This window comes from Microcaecilia unicolor, unplaced genomic scaffold (genome assembly GCF_901765095.1).
Source record: "Microcaecilia unicolor unplaced genomic scaffold, aMicUni1.1, whole genome shotgun sequence".
NCBI classification, from domain to species: Eukaryota; Metazoa; Chordata; class Amphibia; order Gymnophiona; family Siphonopidae; genus Microcaecilia; species Microcaecilia unicolor.
This window is the reverse complement of record NW_021963670.1, coordinates 33,318-58,800: the sequence shown is the minus strand read 5'-3', so window position 1 is coordinate 58,800 and position 25,483 is coordinate 33,318. Positions and strand designations below refer to the sequence as shown.

The window sequence follows — 25,483 nt, the reverse complement described above, 5'->3', positions numbered from 1 at the left end:
CGCTTGAATCACAGAATAGAGTAATAGAAAGTCCAAAGTCTGACAGATTCTTGACACAGACGAAGAGAGGTCATAACCCCTTGCTTGCTTATATAAAACATTGCCACCTTATAGTCTATATGAACTTGTATCACTTGAGATGGAAGTAGATGTTGAAAAGTTTGAACAGCCAATCTGACCGCTCTCAATACCAGGAGATTTATGGAGTAGAAGCTGTTCTGAAGTGTCCAGTGACCTTGTGTTGACAAGTGTCCTAGATGTGTCCCCCAACCAACTTTGGATGCATCTGTGGTAAGAAACTTGGTTGGTAAAGGTGATTGGAACGGAACTCCTACCAAGAGATTTTGTTAATGTGTCAACACAACAGCTATAGTTTGAGACGGTCGGATAAAAGAATCTGTGACGTAAGAGGATGTCGATACTGAATCCACTTGTCCTTTAAATACCACTGTAGAGGCCGCACGTGTAGTTGCGCTAGTGGAAGAACAGCAAATGTCAAAGCCATATGTCCCAAAAGAATTAGAAGAAGTCGAGCAGTCGTGACGTTCACTGATATGAAGATAATGAACTAATTTATGAGTAAATGGGCTCGAGGGAGTGGTAACTTTGGTAGAGATTCTCTAGAAACCAAATCCGCTCCGATGAAAGTCACTTCTGTGTTGAGATCACCTGTGATGTCTTGCAATTGATCAGGAAACCTAACATTTCGAGAAGTATAATGGTAGTCTGTAAATCTGAAGATTCTGTTGTGGAGACTGAGCTACCATCAACCAATCGTCTAGATATGGAAAACAGGACGATTCCTTGTCGATGTAACTGAACAATTGGAAAGCAAATGTACAAACAGTAGATCCAAAAAGAGTACTCTCACAAATTGTGTTTCCCAAACAAGGTCTTATTTAAATCAATAAAATGACCCAATTGAGAACACCCTGGGAGCTGACAGTAAGGCCAAAAATGTATAACTTTGTACTGGTAATGTTGTCCTTGACAGACAAACCGAAGAAATCGTCGTGAAGAGGGGTGAAAACAGGAATATGTAGGTCATCATCCTGTAGATCTAGGGCTGAAAAACCATACCCCGTGACTTAATACAGGAAGTATTACCAGTAAAGATGGCATTCAAAATCTTTGTTTTGGGAGAAACTTGTTGAGTTGTGCTAGATCCAATATTGCTCCTAGACCTCCATCCTTCTTGGGGATAAGAAAAAATCGGGAATAAAAACCTTTGTGTATGTCGTGAGCAGGTACATGGTTTATCCCATTGAGACGAAGAAGTCTGCAAATTTCCTGATGTAACTGTGGACTCCAGAAACGTGGGACATGAAGATGTGTATGTGATCGAAGAGGTAGGGGTTGTGAAAATACTAGAGAATAACCATTTTGAACAATATCCAGAATTCACCTGTCTATTGTTATTGATCTCCAAGCAATGAAAAAGTGTTGAATTCTGCCCCTACCAGACTCTGACACTTGGAAAGGTTAAAAAGAAGGAGTAAGTTTTTTGCTGCTGATGTGTCTTAACAGGCTTTTGAGAACACCGTTCTTTAGCTGGTCTAGTGTGAAAAATTGTAACGTTGATACTGAGATTTAAATTGATAAGCAGGACGTTGATGCAGAAAAGATTTACGCTGTTGAAAACTGGTTCTAGAGGTAAAGAAAGGCCACTTCTTATAACTGGATTTAGAAGGTTGATGTTTATCCTGCTCCAAGGTATCAAGTGTTATACCCAGACCGTAGAGCAGGGACAGACTCTTTATGTCAAATGTTCTGGTAGCGCTATATAAATGCTATTAGTAGTAGTAGTTGTACAATCCTCCTTAAGAGCTTCATTACTGTTTAACTCGATCTCCAAATAAGGAATCACCAGAAGAAATGGAACATCAGGCACCTTTTCATGAACAGGTGCATCCAAAGCTGAGGCTCTTAAGCAAGATAACCAGCTTGAAGGAATTAAAGTAACTGCATTTCTGACAGAAGTATCAAACTGATTATGTAATTGGGACAAACTCCTCCAATTAGTAGATAAATATTCTATCTGATGAAGTATATGAATATAAATAGAGGCAGATAGCATAGACGAGTGAAAATTCTTTCTTGCTAATATATGCATAAACTGTAAATCCGTAGGAGGCAGATGATTAGTGATAACTTTCTGCAACTTATTTCTACACATCGTAGATTGCACCACCAGTGATGCGTGGGGAAGCTGACTCTTACCATGATCGAAGAGTTCAAGGACCTTGTATTTAGTATCTAATGGTCCTTGGGTAGGTTGAATAGAATAAGGTGTATTCTATATTAACTTGTGATGGTCCTGAAGCACCTGATGGTATAAGGAGCTTGACCAAATTTAAGTACTTAGTGGCCGATGTTTTTAGCCTCAGAAACCTCTCCTTGAGAAGAGAAAAATTCAATGCATGAACTAATCTTTGTAAAAAGTTTTGCATGACTCACCTTGCTCAGGAAAACTTTCCCCTGAATTACTGGAGTACATATTAGAAGTAGCAGGGATTTTCTGCCCTGTGTGAATAAGCTGAGTGTTAAGAAGAGCTGGTAAAGAGAGTTGTGAGTTCACAGACAAATTGTCTGGAATAGAAGCTGAATGAGATACTGACCACAGCTGCTGCCTCTGAGTGTGTGAGGACAAGAAGCTATTTAGATGAACCCAAATGCAGTGAGTTAACTTGTTGAGAGTGAAATGTAGAACCTGAAGGTTCTGTAACCCTCTGTTGAGTCTGTATAATCCTGAAGTTGAACTGTGACGAGACTTTGCTGGACTTCGAGTTTTTTTTTTTTTTTTAAACCTCTGATACAGAAGCCGATGAAGCCCTCAATGTTCGACTGTTGCGAACTGGGCGGCGATACCAACAACGTCCATGCTGAGATGGACTGACATGTCAAAATGGTCGGCTCCGAGTGCCATTCCAAGATGCCGAAAATGGGCGCCCATGCCTGACATCGACCTCACAGGATGAAGTCGATCTCGAAAACAATGTCCAAGACCGATGATCTCGACTCCGAACGTCGATTCACAAAGAATCTCAACTTTGATCTCTGGACAATGGCATCGGTCACAGGCAAAACGTCTGAAGTCGTTTGCTGTCCATACCATGAAGAAATATCCTAATCCCCGGGCACTGAGGCAAGGGGGAGAGCAGGGATAATATTATTCTCCATTACAGCTGAACCATCCGATACCTGTAAAGACAGTATAGATTTGGTTAAAGAACGTACATATCAAAAGTACAAAGCTGTTAAATACTGTTTCAATTTTTGTGACATATTTGTAAAATTAAAACAATTTATGTTGTCCCAAACAACGGAGAGAACAATATCCGTAAGGGTAAGGGATAATTCTTGTGTGCAGCAAGCCACAACCTTTAAATGCCGTGTTCTGGAGAGACATTACACACTAAACTTGACATAATTTCTGTGATAAATTTTTACTGACTGAAAATAAAAAAAATACTGGGTCGCTCTGTCAGCGCGGAAAAAAGAAAACTGGTCTGTCTGGTCTGGAGGACTGTCATACAGTATTTATACTGCGTAGCTAGGCGGGAATGCGCTAATTTTATTGCTTTTACTTTTAAGCATGCTATTGGATAGCCGGGTCACGCACGTCATCGTGGCGTATATTCAGAGGTGTGGCTAGAAGATCCTGTCCATGGAAAACCTCCTTTGCTGTGAAGCGGATCAGGAGGTCTCAGTCTAAAGCCCCACCCTCTCCTTGTCCTTTGTGATGTCATCAGTCTGTGCAGCAGAGCATAAGTACTACTACTACTTATCTTATCACTTCTATAGCGCTATTACAAGGCATGCAATTAACAAGGTGTTTGCAGCTGTAAGACTCAGGGTCTGCCCTTGTGTCCCTTCTCCCAGCACTGCAAGAATCAAATCTTCAGCGCCTATTCGTCAGCCAAAGAAAGATCCTTCATTTCTAATTCTGGAAACTGCGAAAGCAGAGAAGAAAATGCCTGCAGAGCTTCTGCTCAGGTAGGAGATTGTCCCTATCTTCCTGTTAATTTGTTGCAAATACTGCTGCACCTTTCTAACCTGGGACACACTGCACAGTCTGGACCCAAGCAGAGTAAGGCAGAGTCTCTCAAATTCTATTCCTCTTGGAGCGGGAAGAAGAGGAGTTTGAGCTTTGTGACTCCCGGGGTTATAAAGCAAGAACGGGAGGAAGGGAACCAAGCCCTGGAAATGCTGTTGTGGAGAACGGCTGCAGAGCTTTTCCATCTGTAGATAAACAGGCAGAAGGTGGTCAGCAGATATTGCATCCCCTATTGCCCACCTCCTACTTGAGCAGAAAATCCTGCAGCCATTCTCTTGTTCTTCTCTAGACCACGATTGGATTTCCCCTCCCCAGCTCTCTTCTATTCTGGTCGGGAACAGAACTCAACTTCCTCCTCCTCCTCCGTGATAGTGGGCGGACCCCTGTACTCTACCCGCCCTATGAGCTATTGTGAGTCACAATTTGTGACCAATCAGCACTAAAAGGAGTAGAGGCAAGAAAAAAAAATTGTCCCTCAACTAAAGCTCCGCCCCCTCTTGTGATGTCATCAGTCTGTGCAGAACAGAGCAGAAATCGAATCTTTGCTTTGTTCCATTAATTTATTTACAGGTTAACCGGTTTTGCTCCTTTGTTCCTGTTCCCAGCACTGCAGGAGGTAAATCAGCTCCTCTCTCTCAGCCCCAAATTCATTTCTAATCCTGCAAAAGCAGAGAATAAGATGCCAACGGGAGCTTCTGCTCAGGTAGGAGATTGTAACAAAATAGCAGGAAGTTGGGGGACAAACACTGCTGCAGCTTTCCCTAAACTGGTCCCAAGCAGACCCGGAGTTTGGACACATTCTTCCCTGGGAGATTTTGTGGCCCAGGTTCTGTGTGAAACTGGGTTTTATGTAACTCTCTCTGCTCTGTGACAACAATTTGCTCAGAGAAATCTCTCCCTGGTGCTCTGAAAATATAAACCCTGTTGTGGGATCGTCTGTTATGTAATCCTAAATTCTATGCGTTCAGCAGACTTTATCCTTGCTCCAATGTGCACCAGGATGAATGCAGAAGATGCTGAGTGAGTTTCTGGTTTGTATTTCAGATGCGAGTGACGTTTGAGGACATCGCTGTCTCTTTCTCCCAGGAGGAGTGGGAGTATTTAGATGAAGAGCAGAAGGAGCTTTACAGGGAGGTGATGAAGGAGAATTATCAGATCCTGATCTCATTGGGTAAGGGACAATTTTCTGTTTTTATTAGCAGCAGTGGCGTAGCCAGAAGTCAATTTTTGGTTGGGCCAACAGGTTGGATGGGTGGGCACTAGACAGTGGTTTGCTAGTAAATGTTTAACAACAGGCTCTCTCCCCGGTCCACCTCTGCGCCCCCCCCCCCCTCAAAATTGCAGAGCTGAGCTGGCTATAGCCGGGGAGAGAGCCTGGGGGGAGGCAATGCATTACTCTGTCCAGGAAAAAAAAATGATCCCATGTTCCAATCTAATTCATGTTTAATGTGGGATACAATGCCATAAATAAGTGAATAAATATAAATGTTTAATGTTGAGCACCTGATTCTCAAAGTGGACATATTCCAACACTATAATGAAAATAAAATGATTTTTTTCTACCTTTGTTGTCTAATGACTTTATTTTTCTGATCATGCTGGCCCAGTATCTGATTCTGCTGCTATCTGTCCTCTTAACTCTGTTTCCAGGGCTTCCTTTCCATTTATTTCTTTATTTTCCTCCTTTCTTCTTCATTTCTTGCTCTACATCCGTAAGTAAAAGCTGGGTCCTCTGCAGAGTTGACTGTCCAGTGGATCCAGCTTCTGCCTGTTTTCTCCATCCATGTGCAGTTTTTCCTCCTCTCTTCCTTTTCCCGCATATCATCTCTTTCCTCTCTCTTCCCTTCCCTCCATCCATGTCAGCATTTCTTCTCTCTCCCTTCCCCTCCATCCATGTGCATCTCCTTCCTCTGTCTTCCCTCCCCTCCATCCATGTCCAGAATTTCTTCTTTCTCCCCTCCATCCATGTGCATCTCCTTCCTGTCTTCCCTTCCTTCCCCTCCATCCATGTCCAACAATTCTCTCCCTGCCCTCCCCTCCATCTACCCATGTCCAGCAACCCTCCTCTCTCCCCTGCCCTCCTTTCCATGTCCAGCAATTTCTCCTCTCTCCCTGGGTCCTGTCCTCCCATCCATGTCCATCGATGCTCTTCTCTCCCCGTTGACCATCTTCCTCTCATTCCCTGTCCAGCACTCCCATTCCCCCCTCGGTCTCTCCCTTACCCAGTCTCCTAAATTCCTCCCCCATCTTTCACCCACTTCATTAGTCCCCCATTCCCCATACTCTGTACTCACCACCCTCCCGGTCCCATCCATCTCTTGCTCCTTCCCTCTGCTCCCCACCCCTCCCAGTCCCATCCATCTTCTGCTCCTTCCCTCTGCTCACCTCCTCTCCCAGTCCCATCCATCTCCTGCTCCTTCCCTCTGCTCCCCACCCCTCCCAGTCCCATCCTTCCCTCTGCTCACCACCCTCTGCTTACCAACAATAAAGAACGACAACGTGGATGCAGGCAGCAGCTCGCAGGTTTGCTTGCTGTGATTTGAGTGAACAGCGACGGCTGCGCAGGGGGAGTAGACAGAGATTTTCTAAATGGCTTCCAGTGTCCTTCCCTCCATCTCTAGTCGCAGCGGCGAACTGGCGGTAGTAAAAGCATAAAGCAGCCAGGCTCCTCGACTTCCGTTCTTCGCTTCCCTGCCCTCTCTGATGTCATTTCCATTCGGCGGCCGGCTGGCCGGGACGCAGAGAGGGCAGGGAAGCGAAAAATGGAGTCGAGGAGCCTGGCTGCTTTATGCTTTTACTACCGCCGCCTGCCAGTTCGCCGCTGCGAGTCTGGAGAGATCAGCTGAGCCAGAGCGGGTGCCGTTTCTGCCTGCAGTGTGTGCGCGCTTCTGCGGGCCTGAGCTGAAATTGGGTGGGCCTGGGCCCATCAAGGCCCACCCGTAGCTACGCCCCTGATTAGCAGTATCTGAGCATTATTATAAAGCCAAAGAGCAAAGTCACTAGAAACCAAATAGGTTAATGCTCAAAAATAAAATGATGTAGAAATACTGTTGCACTCAAATTGATCACATCAATGAAAAAATAGCCAGGAATTCATAGTCTCTCCTCACAAACTGGCAGCTATTAATCCCAGGTTTTAAACCCCCCCCCCCCCCCCCCCCCCCCACCACACACACACACACACACAAAACGTCCGGTATATATCTTGTGTTAAACCAGTCAAGCAAAATATCTTTTCGTGACCGTGCTTAAGCTGCATAAACAGTGAAAATACCTTGACAAACAACTGTCAATGTTCACAGTCTGGTAATTAAGATATAGATTAGGTGGGGAGAGGGAATTTCCTGGGTGGGCCTATAATGCTAATATCCCTATATAGGCAAAATGCCCATTTATGGACATGTGACGCCTAGCAGTAATTCAGCAATATCCCACTAGAGGTCACGGTGGTATTTTGAGAGCTGGAATCATCAAGGTGGGAGCGAGTGGGCATCACGTCTGCTACACTAGACCTGAGGGTCCTCCCCACCCTAGTTAAGCCCAGGGTGTTTATGGGTGGACATTTTTGGGAGTTCTACCTGGGGGGAGGGGGGTTGATAACATATGGGAGGGTTTTCTGGGGGTTCTTGTATTGTGGGAGATCTGTCAGAGGGGTTGTGAACCAGTGGGGCTATGGGGGTGCTGTGCACGAGGGGTGGGATTTGATGCTGTTTACAGGGTGTACATGGGTTACATTGCTGCAGGTCAGGAGCTGTACACGGTGGGGGAGGATGTATTTCTCGGGCATTTTTTAGAGGGAACAGCAATTTTAGAAAGCTTTCTAAAATCACTGTTCTCTCTAAACAAAAACTGAAATGGAGTCCCCTCTCTCCCGCCACCCAAGAAAACCAGACTACAAGCAGGGGCAATACTGTTAAAAGAGAAACAGAAATGTACATTTCACAAAGCAGGCACATCTCAATCCTTAAAAAGTATTAAACATAATTTTTTTCTTTTCTACCTTTGTTGTCTGAGCACTTTAATTTTCTGATTTGGCTGGTCCCAGTCTCTTCCACTTTTCCAGGTTGGCTTTTCCATTTCTTCTCTTGTCATCTTCCTTACCTATTCTACATCTGTCTGGTGCTGATCTTTTGTTTTTTTGTTCCCCACCCCCCCCCCCCCCACCCCCCATTTTTCTGTACTCCGTGTTTATCTCTCTTTTTCTGACCCTCTTGTCCTTAGTCTTCATTTCTTATTTTCTCCCTTTCGGCTTTTTCCACCTTCCTCTCATTTCCTCTCCAGCACTCCCGTTGCCCCTTCTGTCTCTCCTTTCCCGGTCTCCTCCCCCTCCCCCCAGCTTTCACCCACTTTCTTAGTCCCCCATCCTCTGTAGCAGGGCTTTGGAGTTGGAGCTGGACTTTGACAGTAGAAAAGTAGACGATCAGGTTTGGTGTACCAACTCCACAGCCCTGCTCTGTACTCACCCTGTTAGCCCTCATCTACCGTCCACTGCATCTCATCACCCTATCAGCCCTAGCTCCATCCCTGACTCTCCTTCCTCCATTGCCTCCAAGGCCATTCTTCCATCTCTTATCTTATATCCCATGTCCTATTGTCTCTTTTTCACAATCTTTTCAGCCCCATTTCCAACCCTCACTCAACTCATTCAGAGACCCCCATCCTCTTTCAATGCCTCATCCTCTCTCCAGTCTTCCAAGTCATTCGCATTATGTCTGAACCATCCCCACAGTCAAACCCTTTTCTCTTATCCCTCATTTATCACCCTCACTCATTCTCCCAACCCATTGATATACCCCCACTCATATTAAAAATCTCGAAACTCCCATCTCTCCTATCCATAATTCCCTGCTCTGCTCCTCAATACTCTCCCATTCAATCATCAAGACCCAGTCATTTTCTGCTTTGTTCCCATTCCCTCCAAACCCCTAGTCCCATCCATCTCCTTCTCCCTCCCTTCCTCCCCACACCCCTAGTTCCAGCCATCTTCTGCCTTCAGTATCTCTTATCCATTCTCTTCTCTTCATGTCCCCCATCATTCCTTCTGTGTCCCTCTCTGTTCTGTTCAGCACTTCCCCTCTGCCCCCTGTCCCTATTCCCTTCAGTCAGTATCTGTGTCCCCATCTTTACCCCTGTGTTCATGTTCCACCTTCTGTCCAGCTCCTCCCTCTTCTTTCCCCTTTCTTCTGCACCCCCACCCCAGGGCCTGCATCTCTCCCTCTCCTCACCCCTACCCCCCCTCTCCATGGTACTGCATTTTTCTCCTCTCTCTCTATGGATCCAGCGTCTTTCCCAATATCCCCCCCCCACACACACGTCCTATTGTTCTTTGCTTCCCATTCCAGCATGTCTCTCTTTCTCTCTCTTTTTCTGTCTAGCTTCTCTCCCCCATCAGAGCTCTCACTTCTCCCTCCCTCTCCCTGCAGTCTGGCATCTCTCTCCCTTACCCCTCTCCTATTAGACTTGTTTTTTTTACCCTTCCCTTCCCCACCCCTTCCAATCTCTCTTTCTCTCCTTCTAGCCCCGTGGCCCCCTCACCAGTCCCCCGAGCCACCGGTAGCCTCAACGAGAAAGCAGCTCTTGAAGCCCTTCTCTCTCCTACAGCTTCCCGCCTAAGCAGGAACAGGAAGCTGAAGGAGAGAAAGACTTCTGGGGCAGGCCTAAAACAGTGTGCATACCACTTTCTTGCTGAGGCAGCTGGCGGCTCAGGGGGGATTGGAAGACATGGGGGGCGGGGGAGCGATACCAGATGCCGCAGGGCTGGAAGGAGAGAAAGAGAGATTCTGCCTGCAGCTGCAGCACTCAGTCAGGGCAAAGCCAGGCAGAAAATATGGGGTCACAATCCCAAGGCTTTCCACTCGGGTGGCAGCTCGTTTGGGGGGGAGGGGAAAGGGAAATGGGACTTATATTGAGGCATATTTTCAAAGCACTTAGCCTCCCAAAGTTCCATAGAAACCTATGGAACTTAGCCTCCCAAAGTGCTTTGAAAATAAGCCTGATTGTAAGCCACATTGAGCCTACAAAGAGGTGGGAAAATGTGGGATACAAATGCAACAAATAAAATAAATAAATATACCGCCTTTCTGAGGTTTTTACAACTACATTCAAAGCGGTTTACATATATTCAGGTACTTATTTTGTACCAGGGGCAATGGAGGGTTAAGTGACTTGCCCAGAGTCACAAGGAGCTGCAGAAACTCAATTCTCCAGGATCAATGTCTGCTGCACTGACCACTAGGCTACTCCTCCACTAGCAACATTCCATGTAGGAGCTTGCCCTTGCAGATCAGCAATGTTTCTGTTTCTGTGAGTCTGACGTCCTGGAGTTCAGGAGCGACCCTCTCAATGATGGTGCGCCGGCCCTCTCCTCGAGTCCTGTCATCGGAGGATGTCTTTCCCTCTTTGCCGAGGAGTGGGCCAACATTTCCTCAGATCAGTGGGTCTTAGACCTGATCAGAGACGGTTACAGAATAGAATTCCACGCCCCTGTAAGAAACGTGTTTGTGGAGTCCCGATGCGGTTCTGCCGCCAAACGGGCAGCGGTAGAGGAGACTTTGCAAGGTCTGATTCAGATAGGGGCCGTGTCCCCGGTACCTCCCGCCAAACACGGCTGCGGCCGCTACTCCATCTACTTTGTGGTGCCGCGAAAAGGAGGGTCTTTTCGCCCTATTCTGGACTTAAAAGAATTAAACAAGTCCCTGAGAGTGCGGCATTTTCACATGGAAACCCTGCGCTCTGTTATTGCGGCGGTACAGCCAGGAGAGTTTCTCACGTCTCTGGACCTGAAAGAAGCTTACTTGCACATTCCAATTTGGTCCCCGCACCAGAAGTTTCTGAGGTTTGCGGTGATGGGAAAGCATTTCCAGTACCGGGGCTTGCCTTTTGGCCTCGCCACAGCTCCCCGCACCTTTTCGAAGGTTATGGTGGTAGTAGCTGCCTTTCTAAGACGAGAGGGTATTCGGGTTCACCCGTACCTGGACGACTGGCTCATTCGAGCAAACTGCTGCAGAGAGTCAGCATGTCACAGCCAGAGTGGTCTCAGTACTTCAATCTCTGGGCTGGGTCGTCAATTTGGCCAAAAGTCACCTGACCCCCTCGCAGTCTCTAGAATATTTGGGGGCCAGGTTCGACACAGCCTCAGGGTATGTGTACCTACCCGAGCAAAGGCGGTGCAAGCTTCAGAATCAGGTCCGTCTGCTCCTGAGGATGCCCCGCCCGCGAGCTTGGGACATTGTCCAGCTGCTTGGATCGATGACGGCCACCATGGAACTGGTGCCCTGGGCGAGAGCGCACCTGAGACCTCTACAGTATGCTCTACTCCAAAAATGGTCTCCAGTATCTTAGGATTATCAATTCAGACTCTCTTGGCTCCCTGCGGCCCGACTCAGCATGGAGTGGTGGCTCTCAGACAGCATGCTGCGGCGAGGAATGCCGCTGGCGCTCCCCGATTGGTGCCTAGTGGTGACAGATGCCAGCCTGAAAGGCTGGGGCGCACATTGCAAGGGGAAGCATGCCCAGGGTCTATGGACACCCGAGGAGTCGGAGTGGTCCATTAACCGCCTAGAGTTGAAAGCGGTGTTTCAGGCGCTTCTGGCCTTTCAAGTGACCCTGGAAGGATTGGCTGTCAGAGTGATGTCGGACAACACGACAGCAATGGCCTACCTAAATCGACAAGGCGGCACTCAGTGCAGAGCTCTAGCCGCGCAGGCCGAACAAATTTGCCACTGGGCCGAGCTGCATCTACAGTTTCTGTCGGCAGCTCACATTGCAGGTCAGAGCAACGTGCAAGCCGATTATCTAAGCAGTCATCAGATCGATCCAGCGGAGTGGGAACTTGCAGACGAAGTATTCCTGCAGATATGTGCCAAGTAGGGCAAGCCCGTGATGGATCTAATGGTGACAAGCACCAATGCCAAAGTCCCATGCTTCTTCAGCAGACGGAGAGATCCTCGCTCGGTGGGGTTGGATGCCTTGGCTCAACCCTGGCCTCCGGGCCTACTGTATGTGTTCCCTCCGTGGCCCTTGATAGGGCGAGTGCTCCTGCGGATTCGGCTGCATCCAGGAGAAGTGGTTCTCGTCGCCCCGGATTGGCCCAGGAGGCCTTGGTATGCGGACCTCCGACAGATGCTCGTAGAGGATCCCCTTCAGTTACCTCTGGTTCCCAACCTGTTGTCACAGGGTCCGGTGACCATGGAGGACGCCGGCCGATTTGGTCTTATGGCCTGGCGATTGAGAGGGCGCAATTGAGAGACAAAGGCTATTCCAATAAAGTAATTACCACTCTCCTGCAAGCCTGCAAGCGTTCCACTTCCGTGGCTTATGCCAGGATTTGGCGCCAGTTTGAAGTCTGGTGTGCTTCTAAAGAGATCACACCCCTGCGGGCTCCTGTCTCGCCGATTCTGGACTTTTTGCAGGATGGTGTACAAAAAGGCTTGGCCTATAATTCCCTGCGGGTGCAAGTGGCAGCGTTGGCCTCCCTGCGTGGCAAGGTTGAAGGCGTGTCTTTAGCTGCTCATCCAGATGTGGCATGGTTTCTTAGGGGGGTGCTTCGGCTCCGTCCTCCCGTGCGTGCACCTTGTCCAGCGTGGAACCTGGGGCTAGTGCTGAAAGCCCTTCAGGGTGCTCCCTTTGAACCGCTTCGGCGTGCTTCAGAGAAAAATTTGACACTGAAGGCCGTCTTTTTAGTGGCCATTACTTCGGCGAGACGGGTGTCAGAGCGCCAGGCGCTGTCCTGTAGAGACCCTTTTCTGCAGTTTTCGGAGTCCGGGGTCACGGTTCGGACCGTGCCTTCCTTCTTGCCTAAGGTGGTTTCAGCGTTTCACCTAAACCAACCTATTTTCTTGCCCTCCTTTGTAGAGAAGGAGTTTCCAGACTCTTTTGGGCAATTGCACCTGTTGGACGTGCGCAGGACTTTGCTGCAGTATCTGCGAGTTACTAACTCTTTCAGGACCTCTGATCATCTGTTTGTTCTGCTATCAGGGCCTCGCAGAGGGTCTCCAGCATCTAAAGCCACTATTGCCCGCTGGCTTAAAGAATCTATCTTTTCAGCTTATTTGCTTGCCGGCCGGCCTCCGCCTGATGCCTTTAAGGTGCATTCCACTAGAGGAATTTCCTCTTCTTGGGCTGAAACTGGAGCACTCTCTCTTCAAGAGATTTGTAGTGCAGCAACATGGGCTTCTAAGCTCTCTTTTGCCCGACATTACAGGCTGGATGTGGCTGCCAGGAGGGACGCACATTTTGGAGCGCAAGTGCTGGCACGTGGTGTGGCTTGTTCCCGCCCTATCTAGGGATTGCTTTGATGCATCCCATCTGTAATGGTTGCATCTGCTTGATGACAAGGAAGGGAAAATTAGGTTCTTACGTGATCATTTTCATTCCGTTAGTCATAGCAGATGCAGCCATGATCCCTCCCTGTCTGATTGCTATCTGCTGTAAAACTATTTCAGGTTCTATTCATGTTTCCTGGAGATTCCGTCCTTGGGAGAAAGTCGGAAAACAGTCTTCAGGATTCTTGTTCAATTAAAGGAGGATGACTTAATTCCCTCCAGTTTCATGTTTTGGAGGATGAGTTTATTCCCTCCGGGAGGATGAGTTTATTCCCTCCAGTTATGTCTCAGTGGAGGATGAGTTTATGCCCTCCGGGAGGATGTTTCATTCCCTCCATTCTGAGTTAATGCCCTTTGTTGTAGGGCCATCGTTCGCTGTGAGGAAAGCTCATGTTCCCATTGCGGTTTGCCATACTGCTTTGGAAGCTTCAATTACTGAAGGAGAGGCAGTGGAGCAAGCTGGTATGAGGCACTGAAAAAAGTGTGCTCTCTATCTCTCTCTGCTGGTTGATGGACACAACCCATCTGTAATGGCTGCATCTGCTATGACTAAAGGAAAGAAAATTATCATGGTAAGAACCTAATTTTTCCTTTTTTGCTATGTTTATCACTTGAATTTTGGACCTTGTTGGTTTTAGACGTCTTATCAAAAATGCCCCTCTTGCTGATTTTGGGAAACCTAATGCAGTTTTCTTAACCCCAGGAACAGGCTCTACAACCGTCATTCCTGACATTATATCCCACATTGAACAAGGGGAAGAGCCGTATATCAGGGATGAACCGGGACCAGAAGAAAGAGAAACTGGGAAAAGCAACTGCTCAGGTGCGTACAGTAACAAGAGGGACTAGGGTAAAAGTCTGAGATGAAGTGTGGCTTGTATATTAACGAGAGCCTTGACTCAGATAGATTACAAATTCAGCAGGACACAAATCACACCTTTGAATCATTGTGGGTTGAAATTCCATGTATAGAAGGGAAAAGGACGGTGATAGTGTACTATCGTCCACCTCGCCAGGATGAGCAGGTAGATGCAGAAATGATAAAAGAAATCAGAGACGCAAACAAAATGGGCAATGTGATAATAATGGGTGACTTCAATTATCCAAATAATAGACTGGGTAAATGTAACATCGGGACACGCTAGAGAGGTACAATTCCTTGATGAAATCAAGGACAGCTTTATGGAGCAGCTGGTGCAGGAGCTGACGAGAGAAGGAAAAATTCTAGACTTGGTCCTTAGTGGAGCGCATGATCTGGTGAGGGACGTTATGGTACTGGGGCCGCTTGATAACAGTGATCATAATATGATCAGTTTTGATAACAACCTTGAAGTAACTATACACAGGAAGTCAAATACGTTAGCGTTTAATTTTTAAAAAGGAGACTTTTATAAAATGAGAAGAACGGTTAAAAAAAAAAAACTTAGGGGGCAACTGAGAGGGTAAAAACTGTACAACAGGCATGGACGCTGTTCAAAAATACCATCCTGGAGGCCCAGGCGAAACATATTCTGCGAATTAGAAAAGAAAGACGGAAGTCCAAAAGACAGCCGGCGTGGTTGAAAAGTGAAGGAAGCTATTAGGGCTAAAAGAAACGCCTTCAGAAAATGGAAGAAGGAACCGTCTGAAAATAACAAGAAGCAAATGCAAGGCGCCGATAAAGAAGGCAAAGAGGGGTTACGAAAAAAGATAGCATTAGAGGCAAAAAAACATAGCAAAAACTTTTTTCAGTATATTAAAAGCAGGAAGCCTGCAAAAGAATTGGTTGGGCCGCTGGATGACAGAGGGGTAAAAGGGGCGATCAAGGAAGATAAAGACGTAGCGGAGAGATTGAATGAATTCTTTGCTTCGTTCTTCACCGAGGAAGATTTGGGTGGGATACCGGTGTCGGAAATGGTATTTCAAGCGGACGAGTTAGAGAAACTTAACTGACTTCACGGTAAACCTGGAGGACGTAATGGGGCAGTTCAGCAAACTGAAGAGTAGCAAATCTCCTGGACCGGATGGTATTCCTTCTAGAGTACTGATAGAACTGAAAAATGAGCTTGCGGAGCTACTGCTAGTGATATGCAATTTATCCTTAAAATCAAGCGTGGTACCGGAAGATTGGAGGGTGGCCAATGTAACGCCGATTTTTAAAAAAGGTTCCAGGGGAGATCCGGGAAATTATAGACCGATGAGTCTGACGTCGGTGCCGGGGAAAATGGTAGAGGCTGTTATCAAAAACAAAATTACAGAGCACATCCAAGGACATGGATTACTGAGACTAAGTCAGAACGGCTTTTGTGTGGGGAAATCTTGCCTGACCAATTTACTTCAATTCTTTGAAGGAGTAAACAAACATGTGGACAAAGGGGAGCCGGGTCACTCTCTCTCGATTCCAAGATGGCGCTTTGACCAGACGCACCTGTGTTTGCTGCTGAGGTGACTCCGTTTTTTTTCTGCCGTTTTCGCTGCCTCTGTAACCTCTACGATGGGGAAACGGAGGGGGAAAGTCAAGGAGCATTCCTCGGCTCCTGAGGCACCTTTGGCGTGGCGGCAGACGACTCTGCAGTTCCCGAGGCAGCTATTGGGACCTCGGGGAACTTCGACCCCCTCTGCAGCTCTCGACGCGTCAGCGTCGATTGAGAGCGCCAACGGGGCTTCCCTGAGCCCTGTCGAGCGCATTGCTCCGCCTCAGCCCGGAAGGGAATTGCTGACAGCCCAAGCAGGGACGGAGAACGAAGGAGTTCAACCCAAACTGCTCGAGGGAAGGACTGCAGCGTTAGAGAATGAACCCCAGCCAAGAGAAGCATTAATTCAATCAGCACTACAGGTATTTCCTCAGGACATTGTTACTAAATTGTCTCAAGTTGGTGCTCAAACTCAATCCCCTCCTGGAGCTTGTGGCGTGGTTAGACCAGCAACTGTGACATTAGAGTCACTATGGGACATGGTACACAACATTCAAATCTCTATGCAAACCACATTAAAAGAAAATACTGACAATATAAAAACTCTTTCTGAAGCTGCGCTACTCCAAGCACAGGTGTCTGCGCAGCAGTCCTCGAAATTGGAAAATATGAGTACCAAATTGCAAGAAATGGGAACTTTAGAGACTGCTTTGGTTAAGGACAATACTTTTCTTCATAAACGAATGGAATACTTGGAGAATCAGGCTAGGAGACTTAACCTTAGGTTCCTAAATTTCCCTAAGTCTCCTTTAATTCCACCTGTTGAAATGGTCAAGAAATATATGGTGGACATTCTTGGAATGGATAAGGATTCATTGCCCCCCATAACACGGGCTTATTACATCTGGAACCCAAAGGGAGGTGATGGAAACCCCCCAGTGGTGGGGGATGGAATGAATCTAACCTCATTCCTCGAGAGTTCACTGGAAATTATTACTCAGAGGTCTACTATGCTTGTCACTTTTGTTCTGGAGCCTGATCGCAATGCTATATTAAGACTTTCCTTAAGACATTTAGAAAACCTGTTTATGGGCTCAAAGGTCCGTATTTTTCCAGATCTCTCAAAGCCTACACAAACTAGACGCAGGGCCTTTTTGGAACAGCGTCCTAGAGCGTTGGCATTGGGAATAAATTTTGTATTACGATTTCCTTGTATATGTAATTTACTGCTGGAGGGCAAACAGTTTCAATTTGTTGACCCTAAACAGTTAAAAGACTTTCTTGATGCTAGAGTAGATATGAATGTTGTATGCCCTCCATAAATAGCAGGCTAGGGCCGTTAACCCGAGGTAGCAACTGGTGTTTTTTTTTACCTTTTGTTGTTCATATTCCTTGATTCTTGGAACCAAATGTTTCTTAATTTGTGGACGAATAGGCCTTGAGATTTATTCTTATATGTATTTCCTGTTTGTAATGCCGATTGCATATTCACAATTTGTAGTGAAATAATGAAATATACCAATAAATAAATAAATTTAAAAAAAAAGGGGAGCCGGTTGATATCGTGTATCTGGATTTTCAAAAGGCGTTTGACAAGGTACCTTACGAAAGGCTACAGAGGAAATTGGAGGGCCATGGGATTGGAGGAAATGTCCTATTGTGGATTAAAAACTGGTTGAAGGATAGGAAACAGAGAGTGGGGTTAAATGGGCAGTATTCACAATGGAGAAGGGTATCTCCGCTCAGCCACCTTTTCTCCAAGCTGAAGAGCCCTAGCCGCTTTAGCTTTTCCTCATAGGGAAGTCGTCCCATCCCCTGTATCATTTTCTTCGCCCTTCTCTGCACCATTTCTAATTCCACTATATCTTTTTTGAGATGCGGCGACCAGAATTGAACACAATACTCAAGGTGCGGTCGCACCATGGAGCGATACAAAGGCATTATAACATCCTCATTTTTGTTTTCCATTCCTTTCCTAATAATACCTAATATTCTATTTGCTTTCTTAGCCGCAGCAGCAGCACACTGAGCAGAAGGTTTCAACGTATCATCAACGACGACACCTAGATCCCTTTCTTGGTCGGTGACTCCTAACGTGGAACCTTGCATGATGTAGCTATAATTTGGGTTCCTCTTTCCCACATGCATCACTTTGCACTTGCTCACATTAAACGTCATCTGCCATTTAGCCGCCCAGTCTCCCAGTCTCGTAAGGTCCTCTTGTAATTTTTCACAATCCTCCTCCGATTTAATGATTTTGAATAACTTTGTGTCATCAGCAAATTTAATTACCTCACTAGTTACTCCCATCTCTAGGTCATTTATAAATATGTTAAAAAGCAGCGGCCCCAGCACAGACCCCTGGGGAACCCCACTAACTACCCTTCTCCATTGAGAATACTGACCATTTAACACTACTCTGTTTTCTATCTTTTAACCAATAGAACACTATCTCCTATCCTATGACTCTCCAATTTCCTCTGGAGTTTTTCGTGAGGTACTTTGTCAAACGCCTTCTGAAAATCCAGATACATAATATCAGCCCGCTCCCCTTTAACCACATGTAACATAGTAACATAGTAGATGACGGCAGAAAAAGACCTGCATGGTCCATCCAATCTGCCCAACAAGATAAACTCGTATGTGTATACCTTACCTTGATTTGTACCTGCCTTTTTCAGGGCACAGACTGTACAAGTCTGCCCAGCAGTATTTCCCGCCTCCCAACCACCAGTCCCGCCTCCCATCACCGGCTCTGGCACAGACCGTATAAGTCTGCCCTCCACTATCCTCGCCTCCCAACCACCAACCTCTCTTCCCCCACCTGCTCCGCCACCCAATTTTGGCTAAGCTTCTGAGGATCCATTCCTACTGCACAGGATTCCTTTATGCATATCCCACGCATGTTCAGGTGTGGAGGAGTGGCCTAGTGGTTAGGGTGGTGGACTTTAGTCCTGGGGAACTGAGGAACTGAGTTCGATTCCCACTTCAGGCACAGGCAGCTCCTTGTGACTCTGGGCAAGTCACTTAACCCTCCATTGCCCCATGTAAGCCGCATTGAGCCTGCCATGAGTGGGAAAGCGCGGGGTACAAATGTAACAAAAAAAAAAAAAAATCCGTTACCGTTTTCATCTCCACCACCTCCCGCGGGAGGGCATTCCAAGCATCCACCACCCTCTCCGTGAAAAAATACTTCCTGACATCTTTTTTGAGTCTGCCCCCCTTCAATCTCATTTCATGTCCTCTCGTTCTACCGCCTTCCCATCTCCAGAAAAGATTTTTTTGCGAATTAATACCTTTCAAAGTATTTGAACGTCTGTATCATATCACCCCTGTTCCTCCTTTCCTCCAGGGTATACATGTTCAGGTCAGCAAGTTTTTGCTCATACGTCTTGGAACGCAAATCCCATACCATTCTCGTAGCTTTTCTTTGCACCGCTTCCATTTTTTTAACATCCTTCGCAAGGTACGGCCTCCAAAACTGAACACAATACTCCAGGTGGGGCCTCACCAACGACTTGTACAGGGGCATCAACACTTCCTTTCTTCTGCTGATCACACCTCTCTCTATACAACCTAGCAACCTTCTCGCTACGGCCACCGCCTTGCACACTGTTTCGTCGCCTTCAGATTCTCGGATACTATCACCCCAAGATCCCTCTCCCCCTCAGTACCTATCAGACTCTCACCGCCTAACACAAGTCTCTCATGGGTTTCTACTCCCTAAATGCATCACTTGTTCACCCCTTCAAAGAAATGTAGTAGATTGGTAAGGCAAGATTTCCCTTCATTAAATCCATGTTGACTTTGTCTCATTAATCCATGCTTTTGAATATGCTCTGTAATTTTGTTCTTAATAATAGTCTCTACCATTTTGCTCGGCACTGACGTCAGACTCACCGGTCTATAATTTCCTGGATCTCCTCTGGAACCTTTTTTAAAAATCGGCGTTACATTGGCCACCCTCCAATCTTCCGGTACCACGCTCGATTTTAAGGATAAATTACATATTTCTAACAATAGCTGTGCAAGCTCATTTTTCAGTTCTATCAGTACTCTGGGATGAATACCATCCAGTCCAGGAGATTTGCTACTCTTCAGTTTGTAGAACTGTTCCATTACATTCTCAAGGTTTACAGAGAATTCATTAAGTTTCTCCGACTCGTCAGCTTCGAATACCATTTCCGGCACCGGTACCACACCCAAATCTTCTTCGGTGAAGACCAAAGCAAAGAATTCATTTAATCTCTCTGCTACAGCTTTGTCTTCCCTGATTGCCCCTTTTACTCCTTGGTCATCTAGCGGTCCAACCGATTCTTTTGCCGGCTTCCTGCTTTTAATATACATTTTAAAAGTTTTATTATGTGTTTTTGCCTCCAACGCAATCTTTTTTTTTTTTTTAAGTCCCTCTTAGCTTTCCTTATCAGCGCTTTGCATTTGACTTGACATTCCTTATGCTGTTTCTTATTATTTTCAATCGGTTCCTTCTTCCATTTTCTGAAGGATTTTCTTTTAGCTCTAATAGCTTCCTTCACCTCACTTTTTAACCACACCGGCTGTCGCTTGGTCTTCCGTCCTCCTTTTTTAATACGCGGAATATATTTGGCCTGGGCTTCCAGGATGGTGTTTTTGAACAGCATCCACGCCTGATGTAAATTTTTGACCCTCGCAGTCGCTCCTCTAAATTTTCTTTTCACCGTTCTTCTCATTTTATCATAGTCTCATTTTTTTCAAGTTAAAAGCTAACGTATTTGATATCCTATGTATTCTTACTTCAAAGCTAATCAGTATGCCACTGATTATAATATGTTCTTAGTTCATTCTTCAAAACTTTTTTGTGTACTCAGTGCCATTTCGAAGGAATATCTCATCATTTCACAAGCTTGCGGTGTGTGTAGAAAAACACTTCAAGAAATAGTTTTGCAAATAAGAAATGGAACAGTTTTTAAGCCTGTAGGGATAAGATACCTGCATAAATAAACACTAACAGAGCTGGGAACAACCTTAACATCAGTTGCTTCAAGTCAAGAAGCAATATAGCATGAACTATTCTCTGATTCTTTTCAAGGTTTTGCCTCAGCAAAAACAGAATTGTTTATGAACTGCTCGCCCAATTCAGTCACCTAAGAAACATTCTTGCACCATCATGTACTCCAGGTCAGGCTAAACCAGCCATTTTGATGCCTAGACATGAAGTGAAGGTCATAGTCCTACGTCACTGGACTGGTGGGAGCCTGAGTTCCAGGAACTGCAATTTTGCTGACACATAAGTATGTAAGTATTGCCACACTGGGACAGACTGAAGGTCCTTCAAGCCCAGTATCCTGTTTCCAGCAGTGGCCAATCCAGGTCACAAGTACCAGGCAAGATCCCAAAACAGTACAATACATTTTATGCTGCTTATCCCAGAAATATTCCCCAAGTCAGTTTAATAATGGTCTATTGACTTTTCCTTTAGGACGCCATCCAAACATTTTTAAACCCCGCTAAGCTAACTGCTTTTACTATATTCTCTGGAAATGAATTCCAGAGTTTAATTACACATTGAGTGAAGAAATATTTTCTCCAATTCATTTTAAATTTACTACTCTGCAGCCTCATTGCTTGCCCCCTAGTCCCAGCATTCTTGGAAAGAGTAAAAGAGCAACTCACGTCCACCTGCTCCACTCCACTCATTTTATATAGACCTCTATCGTATCTCCCTTCAGTCGTCTTTTCTCCAAGCTGAGCAGCCCTAGCTGCTTTAGCCTTTCCTCCTAGGGAAGTCATCCTCCCTTTTATCATTTCTGTAGCCCCTCTCTACACCTTCTCCAATTCCACTATACCCTCCCCGAGATGCAGCGACTAGAATTGAACACAACACTCAAGGTGCGGCCGCACCACAGAGCAACACAAAAGGCATTAAAAAGTTGGGAAAGGAATGGAAAACAAAAATGAGTACAACACCCAACACTCCAGTACTTTCCCAGGTCAGAGAGTCCGGAAGAAGGGGTGATGTTAATGTTAACCCCAGGACCATGTCCTACAGCCAGAAATTGTGTATAAGAAGCACCTCTGCAGTCCTGAAAAGTCCGGTGACCTCACCAGCTCCGAGCTAGTGTTCTCTCGTGTTTTGTAGCTCGTAAGACTCCACCCACTGCTGGGACTTTTCTGAAGCCTTCAGTGCTCTTGCCTGCCTCCTGCTGCATCTCTTCAAGGACAAGAGTTCATCATCAGGTTGTATAAAGCAGTTCTGTCCTGCTATTGGGTAAGAAGCAGGAGGCCCTAGATTCTGGGCCTGGGGTCTGTGCTTGTGTTTCCTTGCAACCCTTCTTAATAAGGGCAGGTCACTTTTTCCATGAAGGGCTTAGCCTTTGTGCATAATTCTCCTATTGTTGTTGCTTCCTTTATTCTAACAATTTATGAGCTGCTAAAAGTAGAGAGGTGTGGTAGCCATGTTAGTCCACTCTTAAGGTTATCAATAGAAATCAAACAAAATAAAACATGGAAAGAAAATAAGATGATACCTTTTTTTTATTGGACATAACTTAATACATTTCTTGATTAGCTTTCGAAGGTTGCCCTTCTTCGTCAGATCGGAAATAAGCAAATGTGGTAGAAGATAGTATATATAAGTGAAACATCCAAGCATTACTTTGACAGTCTGACAGGGTGGGGGTATGCATGGGGACATCAAAGCATTTCATTGATATTCTAACAGGATGGGTGTGGGTAGGTGAGAGGAGGGTGCTAAAATAAACCTATTTCTATTTTTATAATTACTGCCCTGTTTCATTGCTTGTCAGTATTGTTCAGGCGCTTAGAACTCAGATTTGCTTAGTCAGGAGATGTGCTTTGTATCTTTCCTGACTCCACATTTCAAAAATACCATTACACTTCAGGCTGGCCCTGAAGCCACACAGAGAAAATCCCAATGTAAAATAACCAGTCTTTCTTATTATAGGTAGGTAATATTTTAAAGACCTCCACTCTCTTCTAACTCATCATTAATACCTTCTGTTTATATCCAACAGATCATCAGATCACACAAGGAGTGAAGCGACAAAAGAAGCAAGAAGAACCCCTTGTAGAAATAGAAGAGATCCAAAGAAAAACAGAAAAAATCTGGGAGAATATTTCCCAGAAAACTGAGAGAATTAACACAAAGAATTGTAAGCAGAAATCAAAGGAACAGAGAGACCCTGCTGGAGACTCAACGGATGGAGTCAGTAAGTGTGAGAGAAATGACAGGGAGCTCAGTAACATCCCTGAGGACCAGAGACACCTATCAGAGAGACCCTTCCAAATTAATAGTGATAAGGTGACTTCTAAATTCCACCATGGCAAGAGGAAAGGAAAAAAACACCAGAAAGAATTCACATCTATTGCATATAATAGGAGCATCGACTTTATTTATTCTAAGAGTAGTAAAAGTTCCCCGTTTTCAGAATTCCAAATGCACAAAAGGAATCACGAAAATGAGAAACCATTTACATCTACTGAGTGTAATAGAAGCATCACTCAGCCTTCAGCTCTAAAAAATCATCAACAGACTCACACAGCAGTCAAACCATTTATATTCAGTGAGTATAATAAAAGCTTCACTCGAATTTCAAATCTAAAAACTCACCAGAGGATCCACAAGGGCCACAAACCATTTACATCTGAGTGTAATAAAAGCTTCACTCATCTTTCACATCTAAAAATTCATCAGAGGATTCACACAGGAGAGAAGCCATATCTATGTACTGAATGTTATAAAAGCTTCACTCGCCTTTCAACTCTAAAAACTCACCAAAAGACTCACACAGGAGACAAACCATTTATATGTGCTGAGTGTAATAAAAGCTTCATTGTGCTTTCACAATTAAAAATACACAAAAGGATCCACACAGGATGCAAACCATATACTTGTATTGAGTGTAATAACAGCTTCACTCAACTTTCACATCTAAAAATTCACCACAGGAGCCACACAGGAGAAAAACCATATATATGTACTGACTGTAATAAAGGGTTCACTCAACTTTCACATCTAAAAGTTCACCAGAGGAGCCACACAGGAGAAAAACCATTTACATGTACTGAGTGTAATAAAAGCTTCACTCAGCTTTCATATCTAAAGAGGCACCAGATGATCCATACGGGAGATAAACTATTTACATGTACTGAGTGTAATAAAAGTTTTACTCAGCTTTCAAAGCTAAAAAGTCACCAAATGATTCACACAGGAGACAAACCATTTTTATGTACTGAGTGTAATAAAAGCTTCACTCAACTTTCAAATCTGAAAAGTCACCAAATGATCCACAAGGGCCACAAACCATTTACATGTACTGAGTGTAATAAAAGCTTCACTCAGCTTTCATATCTAAAGAGGCACCAGAGGATCCACACGGGAGAGAAGCCATATACATGTACTGAGTGTAATAAAAGCTTCACTTGGGTTTCAGGTCTAAGATCTCACCAAAAGATTCATAAAGGAAACAAACAATTTCCATGTACTGAGTGTAATAAAAGCTTCGCTCTGCTTTCACGTCTAAAAATTCACCAAAAGATTCACATCACAGAATAAGATGTTGGTTATTTGTCATCTGGCACTTCCTACACTCACATACCTTTGGAATTGTAGACTGGCTCCTGGCTGTGCTGGCTCAAATCACACAATGGCTGCCATAAGTACATAAGTATTGCCATACTGGTAAAGACCAAAGGTCCATCGAGCCTAGCATCCTGTTTCCAACAGTAGCTAATCCAGGTCACACATACCTTGCAAGATCCCAAAAATGTACAAAACATTGTATACTGCTTATCCCAGAAATAGTGGATTTTCCCCAAGTCCATTTAATAATGATCTATGGAGTTTTTCTTTAGGAAGCCGTCCAAACCTTTTTTAAACTCCGCTAAGCTAACCGCCTTTACCACATTCTCTGGCAACAAATTCCAGAGTTTAATTACACGTTGAGTGAAGAAATTATTTCTCGATTCGTTTCAAATTTACTACATTGTAGCTTCATTGCATGCCCCCTAGTCCTAGTATTTTTGGAAAGCGTAAACAGGCGCTTCACATCTACCCGTTGAACTCCACTCATTATTTTATAGACCACTATCATATCTCCCCTCAGTCGCCTTTTCGCCAAGCTGAAGAGCCCTAGCCGTGTTAGCCATTCCTCATAGGGGAGTTGTCCCATCCCCTTTATCATTTTCGTCGCCCTTCTCTGCACCTTTTCTAATTCCACTATATCTTTTTTGAGATGCGGCGACCAGAAGAACACAGTATTCGAAGTGCGGTCGCACCATGGAGCGATACAAAGGCATTATAACATCCTCATTTTTGTTTTCCATTCCTTTCCTAATAATACCTACCATTCTATTTGCTTTCTTAGCCGCAGCAGCACACTGAGCAGAAGGTTTCAACGTATCTTCAACGTATCATCGACGACACCTAGATCCCTTTCTTGGTCCGTGACCCCTAACGTCGAACCTTGCATCACATAGCTATAATTCGGGTTCCTTCTTCCGACGTGCATCACTTTGCACTTGCTCACTACTACTACTACTACTACTACTATTTAGCATTTCTATAGCGCTACAAGGCATACGCAGCGCTGCACAAACATAGAAGAAAGACAGTCCCTGCTCAAAGAACTTACAATCTAATAGACAAAAAATAAATAAAGTAAGCAAATCAAATCAATTAATGTGAACGGGAAGGAAGAGAGGAGGGTAGG

At 45.2% G+C, this 25,483-nt stretch overlaps 1 protein-coding gene across 1 annotated transcript; it reads left to right on the top strand.

Annotated features, from left to right (window-relative positions):
* Nucleotides 1-3,882: 3,882 nt before the first annotated feature.
* On the top strand, nucleotides 3,883-24,327 carry LOC115459557 (gastrula zinc finger protein XlCGF26.1-like; the record flags this gene model as incomplete). The annotated part of the gene is made up of 6 exons (XM_030189369.1): nucleotides 3,883-3,996; nucleotides 4,628-4,760; nucleotides 5,102-5,228; nucleotides 14,084-14,203; nucleotides 22,787-23,793; nucleotides 23,878-24,327. Coding segments are annotated over 6 exons (1,951 nt in total), but the record flags the coding sequence as incomplete, so codon positions are not given.
* Nucleotides 24,328-25,483: the final 1,156 nt, after the last annotated feature.